Source organism: Bos grunniens, chromosome 11 (assembly GCF_055505025.1).
Source record: "Bos grunniens cultivar Pamir isolate PY7600 chromosome 11, Bosgru_T2T1.0, whole genome shotgun sequence".
Classification (NCBI taxonomy): Eukaryota; Metazoa; Chordata; class Mammalia; order Artiodactyla; family Bovidae; genus Bos; species Bos grunniens.
In genome coordinates, this window is record NC_141175.1 from 63,045,982 (window position 1) to 63,070,353 (window position 24,372).

The 24,372-nt window shown below is 42.5% G+C and overlaps 1 protein-coding gene across 2 annotated transcripts in view; it reads left to right on the top strand.

The window, feature by feature from the left end:
• The first annotated feature begins 3,311 nt into the window (after positions 1 to 3,311).
• The window catches only part of LOC147363231 (E3 SUMO-protein ligase RanBP2-like), a 61,918-nt gene continuing 40,857 nt past the window's right edge, over positions 3,312 to 24,372 (top strand). For both annotated transcript variants that reach the window (XM_086326688.1, XM_086326689.1), the window contains exons 1-4: positions 3,312 to 3,472; positions 21,020 to 21,087; positions 22,347 to 22,458; positions 23,099 to 23,251. In XM_086326688.1, coding sequence (XP_086182814.1) covers positions 3,401 to 3,472; positions 21,020 to 21,087; positions 22,347 to 22,458; positions 23,099 to 23,251 — 405 coding nt within the window. In that variant the 5' untranslated portion in view covers positions 3,312 to 3,400. The remainder of the gene's footprint in view (positions 3,473 to 21,019; positions 21,088 to 22,346; positions 22,459 to 23,098; positions 23,252 to 24,372) is intronic.

Below are 24,372 nucleotides of genomic sequence, written 5' to 3' on the forward strand. Positions count from 1 at the left end.
ATAAAGTCTGTCACTGTTTCCCTATCTATTTGCCATGAAGTGATGGAACCGGATGCCATGATCTTAGTTTTCTGAACGTTGAGTTTTAAGCCAACTAAGAGGCTCCTTAGTTCTTCACTTTCTGTCATAATGGTGGTGTGATCTGCATATCTGAAGTTATTGATATTTCTCCCAGCAGTCTTGATTCCAGCTTGTGCTCTATCCAGCCCAGGGTTTCTCATGATGTACCCTGCATAGAAATTAAGCAGGGTGACAATATACAGCCTTGATGTACTCCTTTTCCTACTTGGAACCAGTCTGTTGTTCCATGTCCAGTTCTAACTGTTGCTTCCTGACCTGCATACAGATTTCTCAAGAGGCAGGTCAGGTCGTCTGGTATTCCCATCTCTTTCAGAATTATCCACAGTTTGTTGTGATCTGCATAGTCAATAAAGCAGAAATAGTTTTTCTGGAACTCTTGCTTTTTCGATGATCCAGCGGATGTTGGCAATTTGATCTCTGGTTCCTCTGCCTTTTCTAAACCAGCTTGAACATCTGGTATTTCACGGTTCACGTACTGTTGAAGCCTGGCTTGGAGAATTTTGAACATTACCTTACTAGTGTGTGAGATGAATGCAATTGTGCAGTAGTTTGAGCATTCTTTGGTATTGCCTTTCTTTGGGATTGGAATGAAAACTCACCTTTTCCAGTCCTGTGGCCACTTCTGAGTTTTCCAAATTTGCTGGCATATTGAGTGCAGCATTTTCACAGCATCATCTTTCAGGATTTGAAATAGCTCAACTGGAATTCCATCACCTCCACTAGCTTTGTTCATAGTTATGCTTCCGAAGGCCCACTTAACATTCCAGGATGTCTGGCTCTAGATGAGTGATCAGTCCATTGTGATTATTTGGGTCGTGAAGATCTTTTTTGTACAGTTCTTCTGTGTATTCTTGCCACCTCTGCTTAATATCTTCTGCTTCTGTTGGGTCCATACCATTTCTGGCCTTTATTGAGCCCATCTTTGCATGATATATTCCCTTGGTATCTAATTTTCTCGAAGAGATCTTTAGTCTTTCCCATTCTGTTGTTTTTCTCTATTTCTTTTCACTGATCACTGAGGAAGGCTTTCTTATCTCTTGTTGCTATTCTTTGGAACTCTGCATTCAAATGGGTATATCTTTCCTTTTCTCCTTTGCTTTCTGGCTTCTCTTCTTTTCACAGCTATTTGTAAGGCCTCCTCAGACAGCCATTTTGCTTTTTTGCATTTCTTTTCCTTGGGGATGGTCTTGATCCCTGTCTCCTGTACAATGTCATGAACCTCCATCCACAGTTCATCAGGCACTCTGTCCATCAGATCTAGTCCCTTAAATCTATTTCTCACTTCCACTGTATAATTATAAGGGATTTGATTTAGGTCATACCTGAATGGTCTAGCGGTTTTCCCTACTTTAAGTCTGAATTTGGCAATAAGGAGTTCATGATCTGAGCTACAGTCAGCTCCCAGTCTTGTTTTTGCTGACTGTATAGAGCTTCTCCATCTTTGGCTGCAAAGTTTATAATCAATCTGATTTCAGTGTTGACCATCTGTTAATGTCCATGTGTAATCTTCTCTTGTGTTGTTGAAAAAGGGTGTTTGCTATGACTAGTGCATTCTCTTGGCAAAACTATTAGCCTTTGCCCTGCTTCATTCTATACTCCAAGGCCAAATTTGCCTGTTACTCCAATTATCTCTTGACTTTCTACTTTTGCGTTCCACATTTTCAAGGAAGGATCGTCAATTAAAATGACTTACTGGCATTTTGCATAAAGTTAATGGAGGAAAGTCAGCCCAGGTGAGCAGGTTCACCACAACCCCCTGCAGAGGTGGGAAGGAGCACTATTCTTTTAAGAAGTAATGTTGCTAGCTCAGAAGAAAGTTAAAAGAAAAGCCCTCTACTTTGGAGCAGGCACTCCCATCTTTGAGGTGGTCCAGACTGACACGACTTAGCAGTTAATGTGTAATGCACACTGCTCATTAGGGCGGGAGAGAGAAAGCCAAGAGTGACACATAGAACTCTATGTTTAAACTTTCTCATCCTGGCTTATGACATTTTTTATCAGCCAGAGTTTTACCTGATTAATCTTGAGTCCTCAACTTCTGAATTGCAGAAGGTGACATGCAGGCACCTAGCATCGAGCAAAGGCATCCATTGCTGATCAAAATCAAGGGTTTTTTCACCTCAAGTCCCTCTGTGCTTTTCCTCTTTCACTTACTCCTTTTCAGTATATTCAACTAAAACAGATTAAGGTAGTAATTTTATGTGCTTGCCAAGGTATGCTTGGCAAGGTTGCTTTACTGTTCACACCCTCCGTTTCCTATCTGTCCAACTGAGCATAAGAACAAATAACAGTACCTTCATTAAGTTGTTGGGAGAATAAGTCAGTACATGTGATGTTGAGCTGCAGGCCACAGGCCTTGCCCAGGTTCAAGACTAAAAGCCCAGAGTCGGCGACAGGAGCGTACCCATCTGAAGCGAGGTCCTGGAGCAACATCCCCAGGTGTGTAGCAGGACACAGAGGCAGGCTCGCTCCCTTGGGGAAAGGGATACTACCAATTAGAGACGACTTGACCTCCTGTTGGCTCATTATTTACCAAGGAAACTAGCAGAGGGACTCGCCCTTAGATTAGACCATCCCTTAGATTAGCTAACGTTAGCTGGGGCCTGGACCGGGTACCCTCCCAGACCAGCCACCCTTATTCACATCCAACAAACCTGAAACAAAATACACCATGCTGGTTTCCCTCTTTATAAACGAAGTAATTGCTCACTGTAGAAAATTTGGAAAAATGGAAAAATCAAAAAGGATAGCCTGTAAGAGGCCAGATTAGTTCTAAGTGTTGAATAAAACTATTTAAAAAGGATAAAAAGTCTCCATAACCATAAATCCTGAACTCCCTGTATACACAGGATGTGATCATTTTACTACTGAAAACATTTTCTACAACTTGTCTTAAAACTACGCCCGAAAAATTCAAATTCCAAAAGAGCGCTTAGATGCAGCCGACTGGCGCCGCGGCGTGACGTCAGTACCGGGAACAGCCCGCCCGACTCAATAGCCTGCGGGCGAGTTATTTCCGTACGCAGCTGCTACCTGCCCTTGTCATCTTTAAGCGCTTTCAACCGCGTCACACATGCCGCGAGCTTCGCATTCCCGCGCTGCGCAAGCGCAGTCACCTCCGCGCGCCGGCGCCCGCGGGTCTGCGCGGCGCACAGGATTGACGCAGCCCTCACGCATGCACGCACCCACGCAGGAGCGTCGCCCTCTCTCCGGCGACGGCGCTGCGTCACGGACCTTCGGGCGGCGCGCTCCCGAGACGACGGCGCCCGCTGCGGCCTCGGCGCTGGCGTTCGTTACCCAGAGCCCAGTCGGCGGCACGATGAGGCGCAGCAAGGCCGACGTGGATCGACACATCGCTTCGGTGCAGGGCTCTGCGCCGTCACCCCGGGAGGTGAGCGGGCCGGGGCCACAGCCTCCGGGCGGGCCCACGGCGGCGGCGCCATGGCTCCGGCTGAGGCGCGGCCGGCCGGCGGCGGGCGGGCGTTGGCGCTTTCTGTTGCTCTTCCTCTTTCGTTTCCTGCTTTTCGTTCCCGTAGCTCGGGTGGCCTGGGCTCTACGCCGAAGCGCAGCCGCCCCACCGCTTCTGACCGCTTTGGAAGCTGCTTTCCGGGCATTTTGTTTTTCAACGGAGTCTCGGGGGTTCTGAATTTCCTTCCGGGCCTTGTTTCTGGGATAGATTCTATGGCCTTCCGACGATGCCTCGCGGGGTACTTTGCCATCTCTGGCGTAGATAGGGAGCTGGGTGCCCAGCGGATCCCGCGGACCTTGATGCCAGGGGGTGGGCGGAGGGGGCGCCGGACCCGGAGTCGCTGCTCAGGGCCGAGTCGCAGCTCCGCCAAGCACGCGCTGTGGGATTCGAGATAACTGCCACTTATTTCATTAATAGGTTGGGAGTTAGGGTATCGATAGGAGTTTTTAGGATGGGCCATGATAAACATTTAGGGCAGTGCTTGGCACGTGGTAAGCTCTCAGTAGATGTGGCTGTTACAGGGACAGTCATTCCAGGTGTTCTGGGCCGGAGCCTATGCGAATAAAGATGTATGAGGAAATTAAAAACAAAACCAGCGGACAATCAGGATTGTAACGGCATCGTAATAGTGTCTTGGTTACCACATACTGCTAAGTCACTTCAGTCGTGTCCGACTCTGTGCGACCCCATAGACGGCAGCCCACCAGGCTCCCCCGTCCCTGGGATTCTCCAGGCAAGAACACTGGAGTGAGTTGCCATTTCCTTCTCCAGTGCATGAAAGTGAAAAGTGAAAGTGAAGTCACTCAGTCGTGTCCGACTCTTGGTGACCTCATGGCCTGCAGCCCACCAGGCTACTCCGTCCATGGGATTTTCCAGGCAAGAGTACTGGAGTGGGGTGCCATTGCCTTCTCCATACCACATACTAGGCATATATTATTTTACTTTGTGCTCCCGACAAGCCTATGGCTATTGGGACCTGGGGAGATTAAAGATACTTTTCCGGGGACACATGGTAGCTCAGCAGGATTTTGTCATTGGGTGTGATTTCTTTCTTTTAGGAGTATGGAGTGGGTTACAGTCTGTGCCTCTGGAGGAGGGGAATAGGTGCCAACCTTCAGATTGTAACTTCCAGCTGCTGGCATAGTTGTGAATACAAATGTACCTACCAGAGTCAAAAACAGAAGCTCGTTAAACGTTCTCTGCCTCTGAAACTGATTTGGCCGTTTTTTTTTTTTCTTCTAAAGCAAGTTTAGCACTTTTCAGAAATTTGTAGTGGGCACCCTGACTCTCCAAAGCCTTAAAAACCACTGTCTAGACAGGAATTAGAATGTTCTTTGAACTAGGGAACTTTTCTGTCAGTAAAGAAGAGTGGGCACAAAACTTTAAGGATTGGTTATTATTGTCACCTCTTTTACATTTATAAAGAGTATTATAATCAGATGTTTTTCTTCAGACAAGGAGAAATCATTGACTTTTGAACCTGGGGACTTCAGTGGGATATTGATTAACAAGTGTAGTAGATAACTTTGGGTCCCAGATAGAGACCTAAAAGAGATGCTTTAATCATAATGGAAATGTTTAAAATGATAATTCAAGGAGTGAACATCCTTTATCTAGCTATAGTTGGACCGTGTATTCTGAGAGACAGCCCAAAGGTAGGTCCCTGAAATTTAGCAGCCTGATACTTGGATCTCAAGGACATAGACTGGGAAGTAAGGCTTCTGGTGGCAGGAGGAAAGGGTTAGGGGACAGCCACTGGGGAACCGATTCCACTTCCTGCAGGAGAAGCACTTCTGCTATGCTTGGAGTCACAGTTGTACAAGCTGAAGGATAGCTAACGAACATCAGGAGAAAACTTGGATAGTGTCCTGGACACACTGCAGGACAAGGTCCTAGGTGGGCCTCTAGAGAAGTAGAGAGTAAAAAGAATCCCCAGATTCAGCTGTTTAAGATCTGGTGCTAAAACAGCAAAGTTTTTATTTGTTTTGTTTCAGTTGCTTCGTGGGGCTTCCCTTGTAACTTAGTAAAGAGTCTGCCTGCAGTGTGGGAGACTGGGGTTTGATTCCTTTGTCCAGAGGATCACCTGGAGAAGGAAATGGCAACCCACTCCAGTATTCTTGCCTGGAGAATCCCATGGACAGAGGAGCCTGGCAGGCTACAGTCTCTGGGGTCACAAGTGTTGGACACGACTGAAAGATTAAGCACACACACTAAAATAGCAGGACACTGAGGGAGGCCTCAGGTGCAGAGTTGATAAAGGCTTGCTTCTCAGGAGGTCCTGGGGTGGATCTCCAGAAATCGGGGATGGGTGTTCAGAGTAGAAAGGTACCTTGCCCTCTGGATCCTGATTAACCTCAAGAAATGAACTGTGAAACAGTTAGACTTTTAAGTTAGACTTTGGTAAGAGTATATTAGGTCTTCCTGGCTTCCCAGGTAGGTCAGTGGTAAAGAATCCACCTGCCAGTGCAGGAGACTTGGGCTTGATCTCTGTGTTGGGAAGATCCCATGAAGAAGGAAATGACTACCCATTCCAGTATTTCCTGGGAAATCCCATGGACAGAGAATCCTGGTGGGCTGTAGCCCATGGGGTCCAAAGAGTCGGACATGACTTAGCAACTGAAACAACAGAATAAACAAAAACTTTGGAACATGTGACAGTAATGCTGTAATCGTGGGTGTAAGTGAAATGACAAAACATGGTGCTTTGGACAGGTTGGGAGGGAGATGGTGGAGGGAGCAGAGACCGTAGCTGTGAAGAGTATAAAAAGATTAGGGTTTGTGTGCGGCTGCTAAGTCACTTCAGTCGTGTCCGACCCTGTGTGACCCCATAGACGGCAGCCCAACAGGCTCCCCCATCCCTCGGATTCTCCGGTCAAGAATACTGGAGTGGGCTGCCATTTCCTTCTCCAATGCATGAAAGTGGAAAGTGAAAGTGAAGTCACTCAGTTGTGTCGGACCTAGCGGCCCCATGGACTGCAGCCTACCAGGCCCTCCATCCATGAGATTTTCCAGGCAAGAGTACTAGAGTGGGGTGCCATTGCCTTCGGGCAGACACTGGTGATGTTGGAAACAGACCAGTTTTCTGGGTTATCCAAATTCTAAGTGCTGTTATGGGTCCATAGTCATATGTCTTCCCAGGCTTCCACTCATTTCTTCACTTCATCTTTTGTTTTGCCATTTTCTGCTCCTTTACACCTGCTTTTGATTTTGTTAGGACTTCGTGGGTGGTGCAGTTGGTAAAGAATCTGCCTGCCAACGCAGGAGATGCAAGTTCAATCCCTGAGTCGGGAAGATCCTCTGGAGGAGGAGATGGCAGCCCACTCCAGTATTATTGCCTGGAAAATTCTATGGACAGGAGCCTGGCGGGCTACAGTCCATGGGGTCTCAAAGAGTTGGACAAGACTGAGCACACATAAGCAACACCTGCTTTTGCTTTTATTGAAAATATTTTTTCCCCCTGATGACTTCTATTTAATTTTCTTAGTTTTATATCTAGTTTTATACCTTAGTTTCTTAGTTTTATATCTAGGTTTTTACTCCACACCCCCGATTTCTTGCTTCTCAGAGGCAGCTTGACAGCTCTTACAGTTATTTGTTCTATCTTAAACATCTGTATGTCATACTTCTGAGTAATATACATATTACAGTTGCCTGTTAAACAGCCTGGGTTTGAACAGCACAGATCCACTTACATGAAGGGTTTTTTTATGTTTTTTTCAGTGAATACATAGAGCAGTGCTATGGCTGAATATGAGGATGTGGAAGCTTGAATATGGAGGATCCCAGGTTCTGGAGGGAGAGTGTGTGTGTATAGGGGGACGACTGTTAAATATCCATCGATTTTCAACTGTGCAGAGGGTCAGTGCCCCTAACCCTTGCTTTATTGATCTACTTTTCTCCATTTTAAACCCTTTCTACTGACAAAAAATGTCTTTACATAATCTTTAGTTGGGTTGTCAAATGTAGGTTTGAAATAATTTTTTTCTTAATTTTGAGAACATTGCTGCATATTTGCAGTGTACTGTTGGAGGTTATATGTGATTCTTGTTCTTGGTAGCCTATAGATTTTCTGAAAGTTTTCTTTCAGTTGACAAACTTATTTCCTTCTCTTCTGGAACATCTTGTATTTCATTGAGCATTTTTTTCTTTCTCTCCTCTCTCCCTCTTTTTTTCCTGTTATGTTTCTGATGTTCTTACTGACTGAAAGTTGGTTCTGGTTTGGTCATCCACATTTTTCTCTCTTCTTTGTTTCTTCTGTTGTATTTTTTGATAGATTTCCTTTAACCTAACCTTCCAAGAGAACAGGGTTAAGAACTCACTGTTGGGTTCCTCGACTTTACTTGTCCTCTCTATAACCCTTGCCCTCACCCTTGTCAGATCAGTCGCTCAGTCGTATCTGACTCTTTGTGACCCCATGAATCGCAGCACGCCAGGCCTCCCTGTCCATCACCAACTCCCGGAGTTCACTGAGACTCACGTCTATCGAGTCAGTGATGCCATCCAGTCATCTCATCCTCTGTCGTCCCCTTCTCCTCCTGCCCCCAATCCCTCCCAGCATCATAGTCTTTTCCAATGAGTCAACTCTTCGCATGAGGTGGCCAAAGGACTGGAGTTTTCAGCTTTATCATCATTCCTTCCAAAGAAATCCCAGGGCTGATCTCCTTCAGAATGGACTGGTTGGATCTCCTTGCAGTCCAAGGGACTCTCAAGAGTCTTCTCCAACACCACACTTCAAAAGCATCAATTCTTCAGCGCTCAGCCTTCTTCACAGTCCAACTCTCACATCCATACATGACCACTGGAAAAACCATAGCCTTGACTAGACGGACATTTGTTGACAAAGTAATGTCTCTGCTTTTGAATATGCTATCTAGGTTGGTCATAACTTTCCTTCCAAGGAGTAAGCGTCTTTTAATTTCATGACTGCAGTCACCATCTGTAGTGATTTTGGAGCCCAGAAAAAGAAAGTCTGACACTGTTTCCACTGTTTGCCCATCTATTTCCCGTGAAGTGATGGAACCAGATGCCATGATCTTTATTTCTGAATGTTGAGTTTTAAGCCCACTTTTTCACTCTCCTCTTTCACTTTCGTCAAGAGGCTTTTTAGTTCCTCTTCACTTTCTGCCATAAGGGTGGTGTCATCTGCGTATCTGAGGTTATTGATATTTCTCCCGGCAATCTTGATTCCAGCTTGTGTTTCTTCCAGTCCAGTGTTTCTCATGACGTACTCTGCATATAAGTTAAATAAACAGGGTGACAATATACAGCCTTGATGAACTCCTGTTCCTATTTGGAACCAGTCTGTTGTTCCATGTCCAGTTCTAACTGTTGCTTCCTGACCTGCATACAGGTTTCTCAAGAGGCCGGTCAGGTGGTCTGGTATTCCCATCTCTTTCAGAATTTTCCACAGTTTATGGTGATCCACACAGTCAAAGGCTTTGGCATAGTCAATAAAGCAGAAATAGATGTTTTTCTGAAACTCTCTTGCTTTTTCCATGATCCAGCGGATGTTGGCAATTTGATCTCTGGTTCCTCTGCCTTTTCTAAAACCAACATCAGGAAGTTCACAGTTCACGTATTGCTGAAGCCTGGTTTGGAGAATTTTGAGCATTACTTTACTAGCGTGTGAAATGAGTGCAATTGTGCGGTAGTTTGAGCATTCTTTGACACTGCCTTTCTTTGGGATTGGAATGAAAACTGACCTTTTCCAGTCCTGTGGCCACTGCTGAGTTTTCCAAATTTGCTGGAATATTGAGTGCAGCACTTTCACAGCATCATCTTTCAGCATCACCATCTTCGGAATAGCTCAACTGGAATTCCATCACCTCCGCTAGCTTTGTTCGTAGTGATGCTTTCTAAGGCCCACTTGACTTCACATTCCAGGATGTCTGGCTCTAGGTCAGTGATCACACCAACGTGATTCTGTGTGTAGGTCGTTAATAATTGTTGTTTAATTATCTAAAGATAATCCTCTTTTAGTGCGATGTGCTGTGCTTAGTCACTCAGTCATGTCCGATTCTTTGCGACCCCATGGACTGCAGCTCGTCAGGCTCCTCTGTCCGTGGGGTTTCTCCAGGCAAGAATATTGGAGGGGGTTGCCATGCCTCCTCCAAAGAATTTTCCCAACCCAGGGATTGAACCCAGGTCTCCCGCACTGTAGGCAAATTCTTTACCGTCTGAGCCACCACCAAGTTATCCTATGTCACCCCTTCTCCTCCTGCCCTCAATCTTTCCCAGCATCAGGGTCTTTTCCAATGAGTTGGCTCTTCACACCCGGTGGCCAAAGTATTGGAGCTTCAGCTTCAGCATCAGTACTTCATTGAATATTCAGGGTTGATTTCCTTCAGGATTGACTTGTTTGAGCTCCTTGCTGTCCAAGGGACTCTGAAGAGTCTTCTCTAACGTGACAGCTCAAAAGCATAAATTTTTCGGCCCTCAGCCTTCTTTATGGTCCAGTTTCCCTGATAGTTCAGTTGGTAAAGAATCCACCTGCAATTCAGGAGACCCTGGTTCAATTCCTGCGTGGGGAAGATCTGCTGGAGAAGGGATGGGCTACCCACTCTTAGTATTCTTGGGCTTCCCTTGTGGCTCAGCTGGTAAAGAATCTGCCTGCAATGAGGGAGACCTGGGTTCGATCCCTGGGTTGGGAAGATCCCCTGGAGAAGGGAAAGGCTGCCCACTTCAGTATTCTGGCCTGGAGAATTCCACGGACTGTATAGTCCATGGGGTTGTAAAGAGTCGGACATGACTGAGTGATTTTCACTTTCACTTTTCTCACATATGTACATGACTACTAGAAAAAAGCCATAGCTTTGACTCTACTGACCTTTGTCAGCAAAGTGATGGCCCTGCTTTCTAATATGCTGTCTAGGTGCCATAATTTTTCTTCCAAGGAGTAAGCTTCTTTTAATTTCATGGCTACCGTCACCGTCTGTAGTGATTTTGGAGCCCAAGAAGATAAAGTCTGTCACTCTTTGCATTTTTTCTCCCATCTATTTGCCATGAAGTGATTGGACCAGATGCCATGATCTTAGTTTTCTTAATGTTGAGCTTTGAGCCAACTTTTTCACTCTCCTCTTTCACTGTCATCAAGAGGCTCTTTAGTTCCTCTTCTATTTCTGCCATAAGGGTGGTGTCATCTGCATATCTGAGGTTGTTGATATTTCTCCCAGCAGTCTTGATCCCAGCTTGTAATTCATCCAACCCAGCATTTCACTTGACGTCCTCTGCATATAAGTTAAATAAGCAGGGTGACCGTGTATAACCTTGATTTCTTTCTCAGTTTTGAACCAGTCAGCTGTTTGATGTCCGATTCTAACTGTTGTTTCTTGATCTGCATACAGGTTTCTCAGGAGGCAGGTAAGGTGGTCTGGTATAACCACTCTTTAAGAATTTTTCACATGTGTTGTGATCAACACAGTCAAAAATTTAAGCATAGTCAATGAAGCAGATGTTTTTCTGGAATTCTCTTACTTTTTCTGTGATCCATTGAACTTTGGCAGTTTGACCTCTGGTTCCTCTGCCTTTTCTAAATCCAGCTTATATATCTGGAAGTTCTCAGTTCACATACTGGTGGAGCCTAGCTTGAAGGATTTTGAGCACTACCTTGCTAGCATGTGTGATGAGGGCAATTGTGCGGTAGTTTGAGCATTCTTTGGCATTGCCTTTCTTTGGGATTGGAATGCAAACTGATCTTTTCCAGTCCTGTGGCCACTCCTGAGTTTTCCAAATTTGCTGGCATATTGAGTCCAGAACTTTCACAGCATCATCTTTTAGGATTTGAAATAGCTCATCTGTATTTCCGTCACTTGCAGTAGCTTTGTTCATCATAACAGTTCTTCAGGCCCCCTTGACTTCCCATTCCAGGATGTCTGACTCTAGGTTAGTGATCACACCATTGTGGTTATCTAGGTCATTAAGATCTTTTTTTTCTATCAGTTCAGTTCAGTTGCTTAGTCGTGTCCATCTCTTTGCAATCCCATAAACTGCAGCATACCAAGCTTCCCTGTCCATCACCAACTGCTGAAGTCTACCCAAACCCATGTCCATTGAGTCGGTGATGCCATCCAGCCATCTCATGCTATGTCGTCCCCTTCTCCTTCTGCCCTCAATCTTTCCCAGCATCAGGGAAAGATTTTTTTGTATAGTTCTGTGTATTCTTGCCAGCTCTTCTTAATACCGTGTGCTTCTGTTAGATCCATACTGTGTCTGTTCTTTATTGTGCTCTACTTTGCATGAAATGTTCCCTTGGTATCTCTAATTTTCTTGAAGAGATCTCTAGTCTTTCCCATTCTATTGTTTTCCTCTGTTTCTTTGCATTAATCACTGAGGAAGGCTTTCTTATCTCTCCTTGCTTTTCTTTGGAACTCTGCATTCAGATGGGTATATCTTTCCTTTTCTCTGCTTTTTGCTTCTATTCCTTTCTCAGCTATTTGTAAGGCCTCCTCAAAACAGCGATTTTGCCTTGTTGCATTCTTTTTCTTGGGGATGGTTTTGATCACTGACTTGTTCAGTGTTATGAATCTCCATCCATAGTTCTTCAGACACACTATCAGAACTAATCCCTTGAATCTGTCACTTTTTTTTTTTACTCGGTTTGTTGCTTCTACTGTATAATCGTAAGGGATTTGATTTTGGTCCTACCTGAAAGGCCTTTCAGGATTTGGAATAGCTCAACTGGAATTCTGTCACCTCCACTAGCTTTGTTCGTAGTGATGCTTTCTAAGGCCCATTTGACTTCACATTCCAGGATATCTGGCTCTAGGTCAGTGATCACATCATCATGATTATCTGGGTCATGAAGATCTTTTTTGTACAGTTCTTCTGTGTATTCTTGCCATTTCTTCTTAATATCTTCTGCTTCTGTTAGGTCCATACCATTTCTGTCCTTTATCGAGCCCATCTTTGCATGAAATGTTCCTTTGGTATCTCTGATTTTCTTGAAGAGATCTCTAGTTTTTCCCCTTCTGTTGTTTTCCTCTATTTCTTTGCATTGATCGCTGAGGAAGGCTTTCTTATCTCTTCTTGCTATTCTTTGGAACTCTGCATTCAGATGTTTATATCTTTCCTTTTCTCCTTTGCTTTTCGCTTCTTTTCACAGCTATTTGTAAGGCCTCCCCAGACAGCCATTGTGCTTTTTTGCATTTCTTTTTCATGGGGATGGTCTCAATCCCTGTCTCTTGTACAATGTCACGAACCTCATTCCATAGCTCATCAGGCACTCAATCTATCTAGGCCCTTAAATCTATTTCTCACTTCCAGTGTATAATCATAAGGGATTTGATTTAGGTCATACCTGAATGGTCTAGTGGTTTTCCCTACTTTCTTCAATATCAGTCTGAATTTGGCATAAGGAATTCATGGTCTGAACCACAGTCAGCTCCTGGTCTTGTTTTTGCTGAGTGTATAGAGCTTCTCCATCTTCGGCTGCAAAGAATAGAATCAGTCTGATTTCGGTGTTGACCATCTGGTGATGTCCATGTGTAGAGTCTTCTCTTGTGTTGTTGGAAGAGGGTGTTATGACCAGTGCATTTTCTTGGCAAAACTCTATTAGTCTTTGCCCTGCTTCATTCCGTATTCCAAGGCCAAATTTGCCTGTTACTTCAGGTGTGTCTTGACTTCCTACTTTCGCAGGCCAGTCCCCTATAATGAAAAGGACATCTTTTTTGGGTGTTAGTTCCAAAAGGTCTGGTAGGTCTTCATAGAACCGTTCAACTTCAGCTTCTTCAGCGTTACTGCTTGGGGCACAGACTTGAATTACTGTGATCTTGAATGGTTTGTCTTGGAAACAAACAGAGATCATTCTGTCATTTTTGAGATTGCATCCAAGTACTGCATTTCGGACTCTCTTGTTGACCATGATGGCTACTCCATTTCTTCTGAGTGATTCCTGCCTGCAGTAGTAGATATAACGGTCATCTGAGTTAAATTCACCCATTCCAGTCCATTTGAGTTTGCTGATTCCTAGAATGTCGACGTTCACTCTTGCCATCTCTTATTTGACCACTTCCAATTTGCCTTGATTCATGGACCTGACATTCCAGGTTCCTATGCAATACTGCTTTTTACAGCATCGGACCTTGCTTCTATCACCAGTCACATCCACAGCTAGGTATTCTTTTTGCTTTGGCTCCATCCCTTCATTCTTTCAGGAATTATTTTTCCACTGATCTCCAGTAGCATATTGGGCACCTACTGACCTGGGGAGTTTTTCTTTCGGTATCCTATCATTTTGCCTTTTCATACTGTTCATGGGCTTCTCAAGGCAAGAATACTGAAGTGGTTTGCCATTCCTCCTCCAGTCGACCACATTCTGTCAGATCTCTCCACCATGACCCGCCCATCTTGGGTTGCCCCACGGGCATGGCTTAGTTTCATTGAGTTAGAATAGAATAGATATTCTAACTATCTATTAGAATATCTAATCTGGTGATAGAATTCCAGTTGAGCTATTCCAAATCCTGAAAGATGATGCTGTGAAAGTGCTGCACTCAATATGCCAGCAAATTTGGAAAACTCAGCAGTGGCCACAGGACTGAAAAAGGTCAGTTTTCATTCCAATCCCAAAGAAAGGCAATGCCAAAGAATGCTCAAACTACCGCACAATTGCACTCATCTCACACGCTAGTAAAGTAATGCTTAAAATTCTCCAAGCCAGGCTTCAGCAATATGTGAACCGTGAACTTCCTGATGTTCAAGCTGGTTTTAGAAAAGGCAGAGGAACCAGAGATCAAATTGCCAACATCCGCTGGATCATGGAAAAAGCAAGAGAGTTCCAGAAAAACATCTATTTCTGCTTTATTGACTATGCCAAAGCCTTTGACTGTGTGGATCACCATAAACTGTGGAAAATTCTGAAAGAGATGGGAATACCAGACCACCTGATCTGCCTCTTGAGAAATCTGTATGCAGGTCAGGAAGCAACAGTTAGAACTGGACATGGAACAACAGACTGGTTCCAAATAGGAACAGGAGTTCATCAAGGCTGTATATTGTCACCCTGTTTATTTAACTTATATGCAGAGTACATCATGAGAAACGCTGGACTGGAAGAAACACAAGCTGGAATCAAGATTGCCGGGAGAAATATCAATAACCTCAGATATGCAGATGACACCACCCTTATGGCAGAAAGTGAAGAGGAACTCAAAAGCCTCTTGATGAAGGTGAAAGTGGAGAGTGAAAAAGTTGGCTTAAAGTTCAACATTCAGAAAACTAAGATCATGGCATCCGGTCCCATCACTTCATGGGAAACAGTGGAAGCAGTGTCAGACTTTATTTTTCTGGGCTCCAAAATCACTGCAGATGGTGACTGCAGCCATGAAATTAAAAGACGCTTACTCCTTGGAAGAAAACTTATGACCAACCTAGATAGCATATTCAAAAGCAGAGACATTACTTTGCCAACAAAGGTTCGTCTAGTCAAGGCTATGGTTTTTCCTGTGGTCGTGTATGGATGTAAGAGTTGGACTGTGAAGAAGGCTGAGCACCAAAGAATTGATGCTTTTGAACTATGAATTTAACTGTGGTGTTGGAGAAGACTCTTGAGAGTCCCTTGGACTGCAAGGAGATCCAACCAGTCCATTCTGAAGGAGATCAGCCCTGGGATTTCTTTGGAAGGAAAGATGCTAAAGCTGAAACTCCAGTCCTTTGGCCACCTCACGCGAAGAGTTGACTCATTGGAAAAGACTGATGCTGGGAGGGATTGGGGGCAGGAGGAGAAGGGGACGACAGAGGATGAGATGGCTGGATTGCATCACTGACTCGATGGACATGAGTCTTAGTGAACTCCGGGAGTTGGTGATAGACAGGGAGGCCTGGTGTGCTGCGATTCATGGGGTAGCAAAGAGTTGGACACGACTGAGGGACTGATCTGATCTAATCTGAAAGGCCTAGTGGTTTTTCCTACTCTCTTCAATTTAAGTCTGAATTTTGCAATAACAAGCGTGTAATCTGAGCCACTGTCTGTATAGACCACAATTTTGTTTATCCCTTTATCTGTTGAAGGACAGATAGTTGAGTTGTTTCTGCCTTTTGGCTATTGTAGGTAATGCTGCTGTGGACATGGGTGTGCAGATGTCTATTTGAGATTTTGTTTTTAACTCTTGAATTTGTATCCATGAGTAGAATTGCTGGGTTGTAATCTGGGTTTAGCCTTAGATAAATTGCCAAGTGTTTTCCATAGTGGCTGCACCATTTTATATCTCCATCAGCGGTGTAAGAGGATTTCAATTTCTATACGTGTTTTTTTTTTTGTTTGTTTTTAATTATAGCTATCCAGGTGTGGGTTTTTTATTGTGGCTTTGATGTGCATTTTCCTGATTACTAATAATGTTGAGCATCTTCTCATGGCTTATTGGTCATTTGCATATCTTCTTTAGTGCAGTAGCTACCTAAGCCCTTTCCTTTAGGCTTTTGAATTGAATATTTGTCTGTTATTGAGTTGTAGAAATACTTTCTATATTTTGGATATAATTTCCAAATGTTTTTTCTAATTCTATAAGTTGTCCTTTCACTTTTTTTTGGATTGTCAGTTGATGCAAAATGTTTTTAATTTTAATGAATCTCATTTTACCTGTTGTTTTTGGTGTTATATCTAAGAGTACATTGCCAAATTTGAGCTAATGGAGGTTTAACCCTATGTTTTCTTCTGAGAGTTTTATGGATTTTAGTTCTTAATGTTGACCCATTTTCAGTTAGTTATACGTATACATGGTGTGAGGAAGAGGGTGCAGTTTCATTCTTTTGCACGTGGAAAATCAATTGTATCATCACCGTCTATTGAAGAGACTGTTTTCTTTCCATTGAATAGACTTGGCATGCTTGTCAGAAATTAATTGTCCATAGCTTTATGGATTTGTTTCTGAACTCTCAGTTTTGTTTAGTTGGTCTGTATGTCTCTCCTTAGATCAGTGGCATGTTGTTTTGATTGCTGTAGTCTTATAGTAAGTTTTGCATTGGGGAAGTGGTATGTCTTTCAGCTTTGTTCTATTTCAAGAGTGTGTTTGGGGCCTCTTACAATACCATATGAATTTGAGGATTGACCCTTCTATTTCTTCAAAAAAGGCTGTTGGAATTCTCAAGAGATTGCGTTGAATCTGTAGATTCCTTTGAGTGGTATTCACCCATTGGTTATATTAGGTCATCCTATTCATGAACACACCTTTCCATTTATTTAGGTCTTTAATTCCTTTCAGCAGTGTTTTAAATTTATCAGCATACAGGTTTTTTGCTTCCTTGGGTAACTTTACTCCCAGGTATTTGATTCTTTCATAAGCTTTTGTGACTGGAATTGCTTTATCAGTTCACTCTTCTGCTTGTTCAGCACAGCTGACTGTTGTGTGCTAATCTTGTGTCCTGCAGTGTTGCTGGATTAGTTTTTTAGCTATAGTAGTTTTCTTGTGAATTTTGGGGGACTTTATATAGGATTGCATCATCTATGGATATTGGTAGTTTTGCTACTTCCTTTCAATTCAGTTTTTTTTGTTTTTGTAATTTCTTTTCTGTCTGAAGTTGTTCTGATTAAAACTTCCAACTCAGTGTTGAATAGAAGCGCTGAAAGCCATTCCTGATCTTAAGGGGAAAGCCTTTATTTAATCTTTCATCCTTGAGTGTAGTGTTGCTATTGGTGTTGTTTAGTCGCTAAGTCATGTCTATCTCTTTTGTGGCCCTATGGACTGTAGCCTGCCAGAAATCCCTCTGTCCATGGGATTTCCCTGGCAAGGATACTGTAGTGGGTTGCCATTTCTTTCTTCAGTGGATCTTCCCAACCCAGGTATTGAACTTGCATCTCCTGCTTGGCAGGCAGATTCTTTACCACTGGCACCACCTGGAAAGCCCTGAGCATGGTGTTAGCTGTGAGCTTTTCATTAATGACCTTTATCATGTTGAGGATATTCTTTGCTTTCTGAGAGAATCAGTTTTCTGAGAGAATCAGTTTTCTGAGAATTTTTATCATGAATAAATGTTGGATTTTGTCACATACTGTTTTTCTTTTGATGGCACTTGACATGGTCTTGCAGTTTATTTCCTTTGTTCTTTTAATGTGATGTATTAGTTAACTCATTGTCTTGTATGAAATCAACCTTGCATTCCTGAGACAAAATCTCTGTTGATTATGGTATACAATAGTTTTAATGTGTTCTTGGTTCATTTTACTGAGGAAAATCTGTGGAAAATTAGAATTAAATTTTTTTTAGTAGACTTAGAACAGTTCTAGGTTCAGAGCAAAACTGTAATGAAGGTAGTTTTCCCACATTCGTCCTGCCTGCCCCAGTGTCAGCATTTCCCACAGAATAGAACACTTGTTACAGTTGATGAACTTACAATATTTTCATCTGAAGTCCACGGTTTACCTTAGGGTTCACTCTTGGTGGTGTACAGTCCTGGGTTTTGACAAATGTATAAGGACAGGTATTCATTGTTATTGTGTCATACATAGTAGCTTCGCTGCCCTAAAGATCCTCTGTGTTTTGCTCTTCATACCTTTTTCCCTGCAGGCCCAGGCTACCACTAATGTTTTTAGTGTCTACGTAGTTTTGCCTTTTCCAAAATGTAATATAGTTGGAATCCTAAAAATGTAGCCTTTTGAGATTGGTTTAAGTTTCCTTCGTGTCTCTTTATAGCTTCGTTGCCATCTGAAACACCACCTGTTGTGACTCTGTTGTCCTGCCTAGATGGGATTCTTAGAAGCATTCAGTCAGAACCTCACTGATGTTCTGTTTGACTAGGTTGCTCCTCGGGCAAACTCATGCCCCCATTGTCTGAACCATGGTTCCTCTTGTTCTGAGGAGGCTTGTTAAGGAAACAATCATTATCATTAGAGTAGAACCAACCTCTCTCATGAAGGTCTAAACCCAGTTTACATTGAGTGCAGATGTAAACGTAGTTATGTTACTGAGTAAATGATCCAATGGTAGTTCTCTACAAGGATCAAGACATGACATCAGCAAGACATGACCAAAGGTGAGTTCTTTCAATGTTTGACTGCCTAAAGCCAGTACGGTAACTTTTCTGATAACCTCGGCTTAAAACTAAAAAGATCAAAAGGATTGGGAGAACCCAGTTTTAGGATCTTTAATCCTAGTGAAAATCTAGGTAAAATGAGTTTTTCCTGTTTGCTTCACTGGAATTTGACTCTCTACTCAGCTTGGTTTGAGATATACTTGTGTGATGCTCCGATAGGTGTACTGGACCTAACCGCCCATGGTGTACAGGGGAGGTGAGAGGCCCTGGGGGCCCTCCACTCGCTCTGCTTTTCATATCTGTTCCTGTACCAGACATGAGCCACACACACCCTACTGGGTGCTCTTCCTCAGTTGATCCTCAGACTCACTTTCCCCTGGCTCTCCTTTGACTAGGTTAGTGAAAATCTTGGTCATGAATTCATACATGTCTCTGATTAGATGACGAAGCATTGGCTTAAGAGAATCATAGTTACTCTGCCATTTATTTAACTTCATTGAATTTTTTCACTCTGACATTGAATGTACTGGGCAGAAACCATATCATATCAGTACCTACTGTTGCCTTTGTTTAAATTAAACAGACTCCTCAGGACTACCCCAGTTGGAGAGTTGCATTCTGGTTTTAGTCACTGGTTTTAGACCATAGCATGCATGGAGCAGACAAGGTAAAGTTGGAGAGCTAGGCAGATACCGTGTCATGCTAGTCTTTGGTGAGAAATAGGGATATTTTCAAAGTGTAATGGAAGACAAAAAAGGATTTACAGTTGTAAATACACAGTGTCATTTGTGTTACGTTTTGACTAACTTTGAGAGGGAAACAGGAATAGCCATTTCAGTCATCCCACAGAGACGTGATAGCAGGCTTGGACTTTGACAGTAGCATTAGAGATGTAGAAAAACGTGGGTTGAGGTAACCCAGAAGGTAGAACTAACACATGTTGATCATTTGCACATAAGTTTAGAGCTCAGGAGAAGCAAAGACACATATCTGAGAGTCAGGGTAGTCCTCGGTGAGATGGATTATGTCCCAGATGAGACACCCTGAGAGGGAAGAGGAGTTGGAGAGGGAATGACCACCATGGTAGAAATGAAGTGAGGAGAACCTGTGTTCATTGAAGACATGAAAAGAGTGTTTCAGGAAGATGGGTGCCATTCAGGAGTGTCTTCTGTTCATAAAAGAAGAGAGTTCATAAAAAGGAGAAAATGGAAATACTCCATAGTAAACAGTGGAGCGGTGTTAAATTTTTGCAGTTCACCTGCCCCAGGTAACCACTTCTGCACATTAATCAGGTTTCTAGTCAAGTATCCCCCTTCCCAAGACTTTCCCTCACAAGCTTGTCTCTGTCCCATTGTATAAATTATGTGATGCCTTGTCTGTGCACCTCCACCCTCACCAGCTAAGGGAGAAGAAACTCCCAGCTAGATAGGCACTATTAGGGTGCCTGTGCTTTGTGGGACAAGTACTGATTGTAGCTTTGTCAAAATGAGGTGTTCTATAGAGAACTGATGAGGTGCTGTAAGAGCATTCTGTCCTGCCTCCATGGAGATTACTGTCTGCTTGTCACCCTTCCTGAAGTGCAAGCTTCCTGCTTGAAGACAGACTTTGTTTACTGCCGATTCCCCAGCACTCAGAATGGTGCCTGGAGACTAGTAGGCACAGCAACATCTAACATCCATACTTTTTAGAAATAAAATCAGTAAATGAAAGCATTGCTCTTTTTACATAATGCATTGATTTTTATTTTTCTGTGTCCTGTCATTTTCAAAATAAGGTGTTTGATGCTCTGTACTTTTATCATGTGTATATGACGTCATCTGGTGTGCTCCTGCATTCTGGACTTCGGAGCCTGTAGACATAAAAGAACCAGGGTGTGGACTTGGATTATTACCAGGAGAATTAATACCAGGAGAGGCAGATTTTATTTCTGCCTCTCTAACTCCTTGAGTGTAAGATAATGGTCTGTGCAGAGGTCAGTAACGGGACCCGGAAGCCCCAGTGCCTCAGTGGCTCTGCAGTACTTCGTTACTCTTCCCGCATAAAGGCGTGCGTATGGCAGGAGCAGTGAGGTCTCTCTCTGGTGTACTTCTTCTCCGCCAGGAAAGCGGGCTCTGTCTGTTTACTTATCTGTAAAGTGAGAGGAAACCACACAGTTCCTAGGGTTTCTTGTTGACATATAAATTCTTAATTTCTGATGTCATCTTGTCTTTCTTAAATTTGTTTGTTGTTTCATGAGAATTAGATGTAGTTTGATGATTTAAAATATGTATGCATTTCTACAGGCAGTTTTTACCTTTTAAGTGCGAGGTTGCTTGTGTGCTCAGTCTTGTCCAACTCTTTGTCACCCTAGGAACTGTAGCCCACCAGCTCTTCGGTCCATGGGATTTTTTTCAGTCAAGAATACTGAGTGGATGTTAACATTGTTACAACAGATTTTAGTTCTTGTGAAAAACATGCAAAATTTGAAATATGAAGAATAAAATAATTCTTAATTTTTTTTTTTAGAAGTCAATGAAAGGATTCTATTTTGCAAAGCTGTATTATGAAGCTAAAGAATATGATCTTGCTAAAAAGTAAGTACCAAACTGTCATCTGGCATTAAACTTTCTCTAGAGATTGTTCTGGGTTAGAATAAAAGGGAACCGTGCTTACATCTTGATTTCTTTCTGGTTAGCTATCTGCTACTTTCATCAGCTAGAAAATAGCAGTGAGTACAAGACTAAACCAATTCCTGGGTGGGAGAATAGCTTGTGTCAGAGATAACTTTAGTTGACTACTAGTGAGTGATCCTCCAAGGCCAAGAAGGTTGGTGATCTGATCTCCTGATTTTCAGTAACTTAAAGCTGGAAATTAAGAGGGAGGTAGGCTATTGAAGGCATTGATGGGAAGATGAAAATTTTGTTAAGAAAATGTTAGCACCTTTATTGACCTAACAGCTGTAGTTCCTTACTTTATAAAATGACACTTTTTCCTTCAATGTTGATCTTTGGTCTGATTCTTCCTGTGATAACGTGCACTGGGCCTAGAAGACGCTTGTTTATAATCAAGTCATCTGCATTTGGTGGTATACTGAGTGACTCCTGTGCAGTCCCCTTAGATGTTATTGTTTAAAAGATGAACAGATTATCTTAGTGGTTGTTCGGGAATTAGTGCTCTTTAGTATTTTGCATTATGATAACTTAAAGATTTACTGTAATCACTTTGTAATTTCTCTGCAAAACTTTTTAGTGCTTTACCAAAGTGTAATAGAAAAAAAGGTAGAACTTACGTGTTCATTTCTTATGAGTGGGTAGCACTGAGGAAAACTTTTGGTGAATGTAGCGTTTAATGATAGAGTGAGTGTGTCCTTGACTTTGTGTGTGTGTGTATATAGATGTCGTCGACTGTTTATGTGTGTGTATAGGTGCTCTTTACTGTGTGTTTGTGTCTAGGTGCTTTCAACTCTGTGTGTGTGTATGTCTAGGTGCTGTCAACTGTGTGTGTAGGTGGTGCTATTGACTGTGTGTGTGTGTCTAGGTGCTATCAACTTTGTGTATGTGTAGGTGCTGTCGACTTTGTGCGTGTGTGTGTATAGGTGCTATCGACTTTGTGTCTAGGTGCTGTTGACTGTGTGTGTGTGTGTGTGTGTGTGTGTGTCTAGGTGCTGTCTGTTTCTTCCTGTGGATGCTTCTGAATTGTCTGCATACTCTGCTCTAAGTAAATAGTGATGTTCAGCAGAAAACAGTAGAAATTAGTTTAGTGGTTGCTTAGAGTAAGATATTCTCTCTGCATTTAAACACAGTTCTAAATATGGTATTTTAAAGATTGTTTTTATATTATTATTTCTGAACAGATATATATCTACATATATTAATGTGCAAGAAAGGGATCCCAAAGCTCACAGATTTCTCGGTCTTCTTTACGAAGTGGAGGAAAACATAGAGAAAGCTGTTGAATGTTACAAGGTAAATAAACTGTGTAAGGTTAGAACATAACCACACTCATAATGTCCAGGTTAATTGAGGTAGTAAGTAATTCAGGTACGTTTTATGGATGTCTTGAAAACAAGCACTCATATCATCATACTATTAAGCAAAACAGCTTGAAACAGATTTTAAAATATTTGGCCCAAAGAGTGCTGTATTTTGTCACGGAGAGGTTAGCACTTGGAAAAGATTATTAATACTTGTAAATTTTAAGTTTACCATGGTGAGAAATGCATGGTTCCTTTTCTCCCCTCCTTCCTTTTCTTTTTTACATTTACCAAATAAAAAAATTTTTATTCATTTTCTAAAAACTTGCAGACAGTTTAATTTTTTTTAAATTTTATTTTATTTTTAAACTTTACAAATTGTGTTAGTTTTGCCAAATATCAAAATGAATCCGCCACAGGTATACATGTGTTCCCCATCCTGAACCCTCCTCCCTCCTCCCTCCCCATACCATCCCTCTGGGTCGTCCCAGTGCACCAGCCCCAAGCATCCATAACGTGTTGTCATTTAGAAATAGAGTTTGTAATGGAGTACTTGTTAAGTTTTTAAATTTTGTGTATGAGTGTACAGACTTTAGGAATCCTACTAATTTCTTAATTGTTTTTGGTATCAGCGTTCAGTGGAATTAAACCCAACACAGAAAGATCTTGTGTTGAAGATTGCAGAATTGCTCTGTAAAAATGATGTTACTGATGGAAGAGCTAAATACTGGGTTGAACGAGCAGCTAAACTTTTTCCAGGAAGTCCTGCAATTTATAAACTAAAGGTAAAAAACTAAAGAAAACAAAGCATATAATAAAAGCAGTCAGAGAAAACTTAAAGACACAGCTATTGCTGGTACTTGGAATTTCAGTGACTTAAGTAGTAAGCTGTAAACTGGTATGTGTGGAGGTGAGGGGCATCCTAGGGGAATAGACCTCTAGTTGTGTGTAAGTCTGGGGGTGTGACAGAAGAGCTGTGACCATCAGCAGTAGCACCGCAGTGTGCATGAGCAGAGTAGTTGCCGCTGTGGAGGCGATGGCCATTCCACAGTATATGAGGCGTCGCGGTGTGTTGTTTCACCAGCACCCAGTTTGCTTTCCAAGTGGCATCTCATCTATCTTCGCAGTGATTACTGTATTAGGGATTTTACTGTTCCTTAGCTATTAGTAGATGGTGGAGCTGAGAATTATTATAAATTGAGCTCTATTATAAAACTTTCACTTAATTGGATGCAAATTACCCAGAATGTGACAGTTTCAAAGAACCATTATATAAATTTGGGAAGGACTGTGTTACAGGATAGTGAGGTTTTCAAGCAAAAGTTAAAAGTTTCTCTAGTGTGTTATAGATGACTACTAAAAGTGATAGAAATGTGTTGCTAATGTATTAACTGTCTCTGCATGTTATTCTTTACTGAGTGAAATATAGTTTACTAGGAGACTTTTTGGAGAAAGACTTTCCAAAATGTGCTAGACAAACAGAATTTTAACTGTAATTTTAATTGTCTGTTGGTTCCCCCTGCCGTGCAGCTTATTTGATCTTCGTTCCCCAACCAGGGATTGAAACCAGGGCCCCTGCAGGAAGAGCACTGAGTCCTAACCACTGGACTTTCGGGGAATTCTCATATATATTCTTTTTAAAAGGACCCCCATCCCTCATTTATAAATGTTTCCAGTAGAATTTTTTTAATGTTTTTTATTGAAATAGAGATTTTTCTCAGGAAGTTGGAGAGGTTGTACAGAAAGGTCCTGAGTGTGCTCCATCCAAACAGAAACACAGAATTTCCCCCAAAAGTAAATGGTTCAACGGTGGTTCCATCTTGGTGTGACTGTCGAACAGTCACTGCAGGGTTTGGAATGGGTGCAGTACACGTGTAGTTCTTGTTCCACCCGTCACGTGTAGACA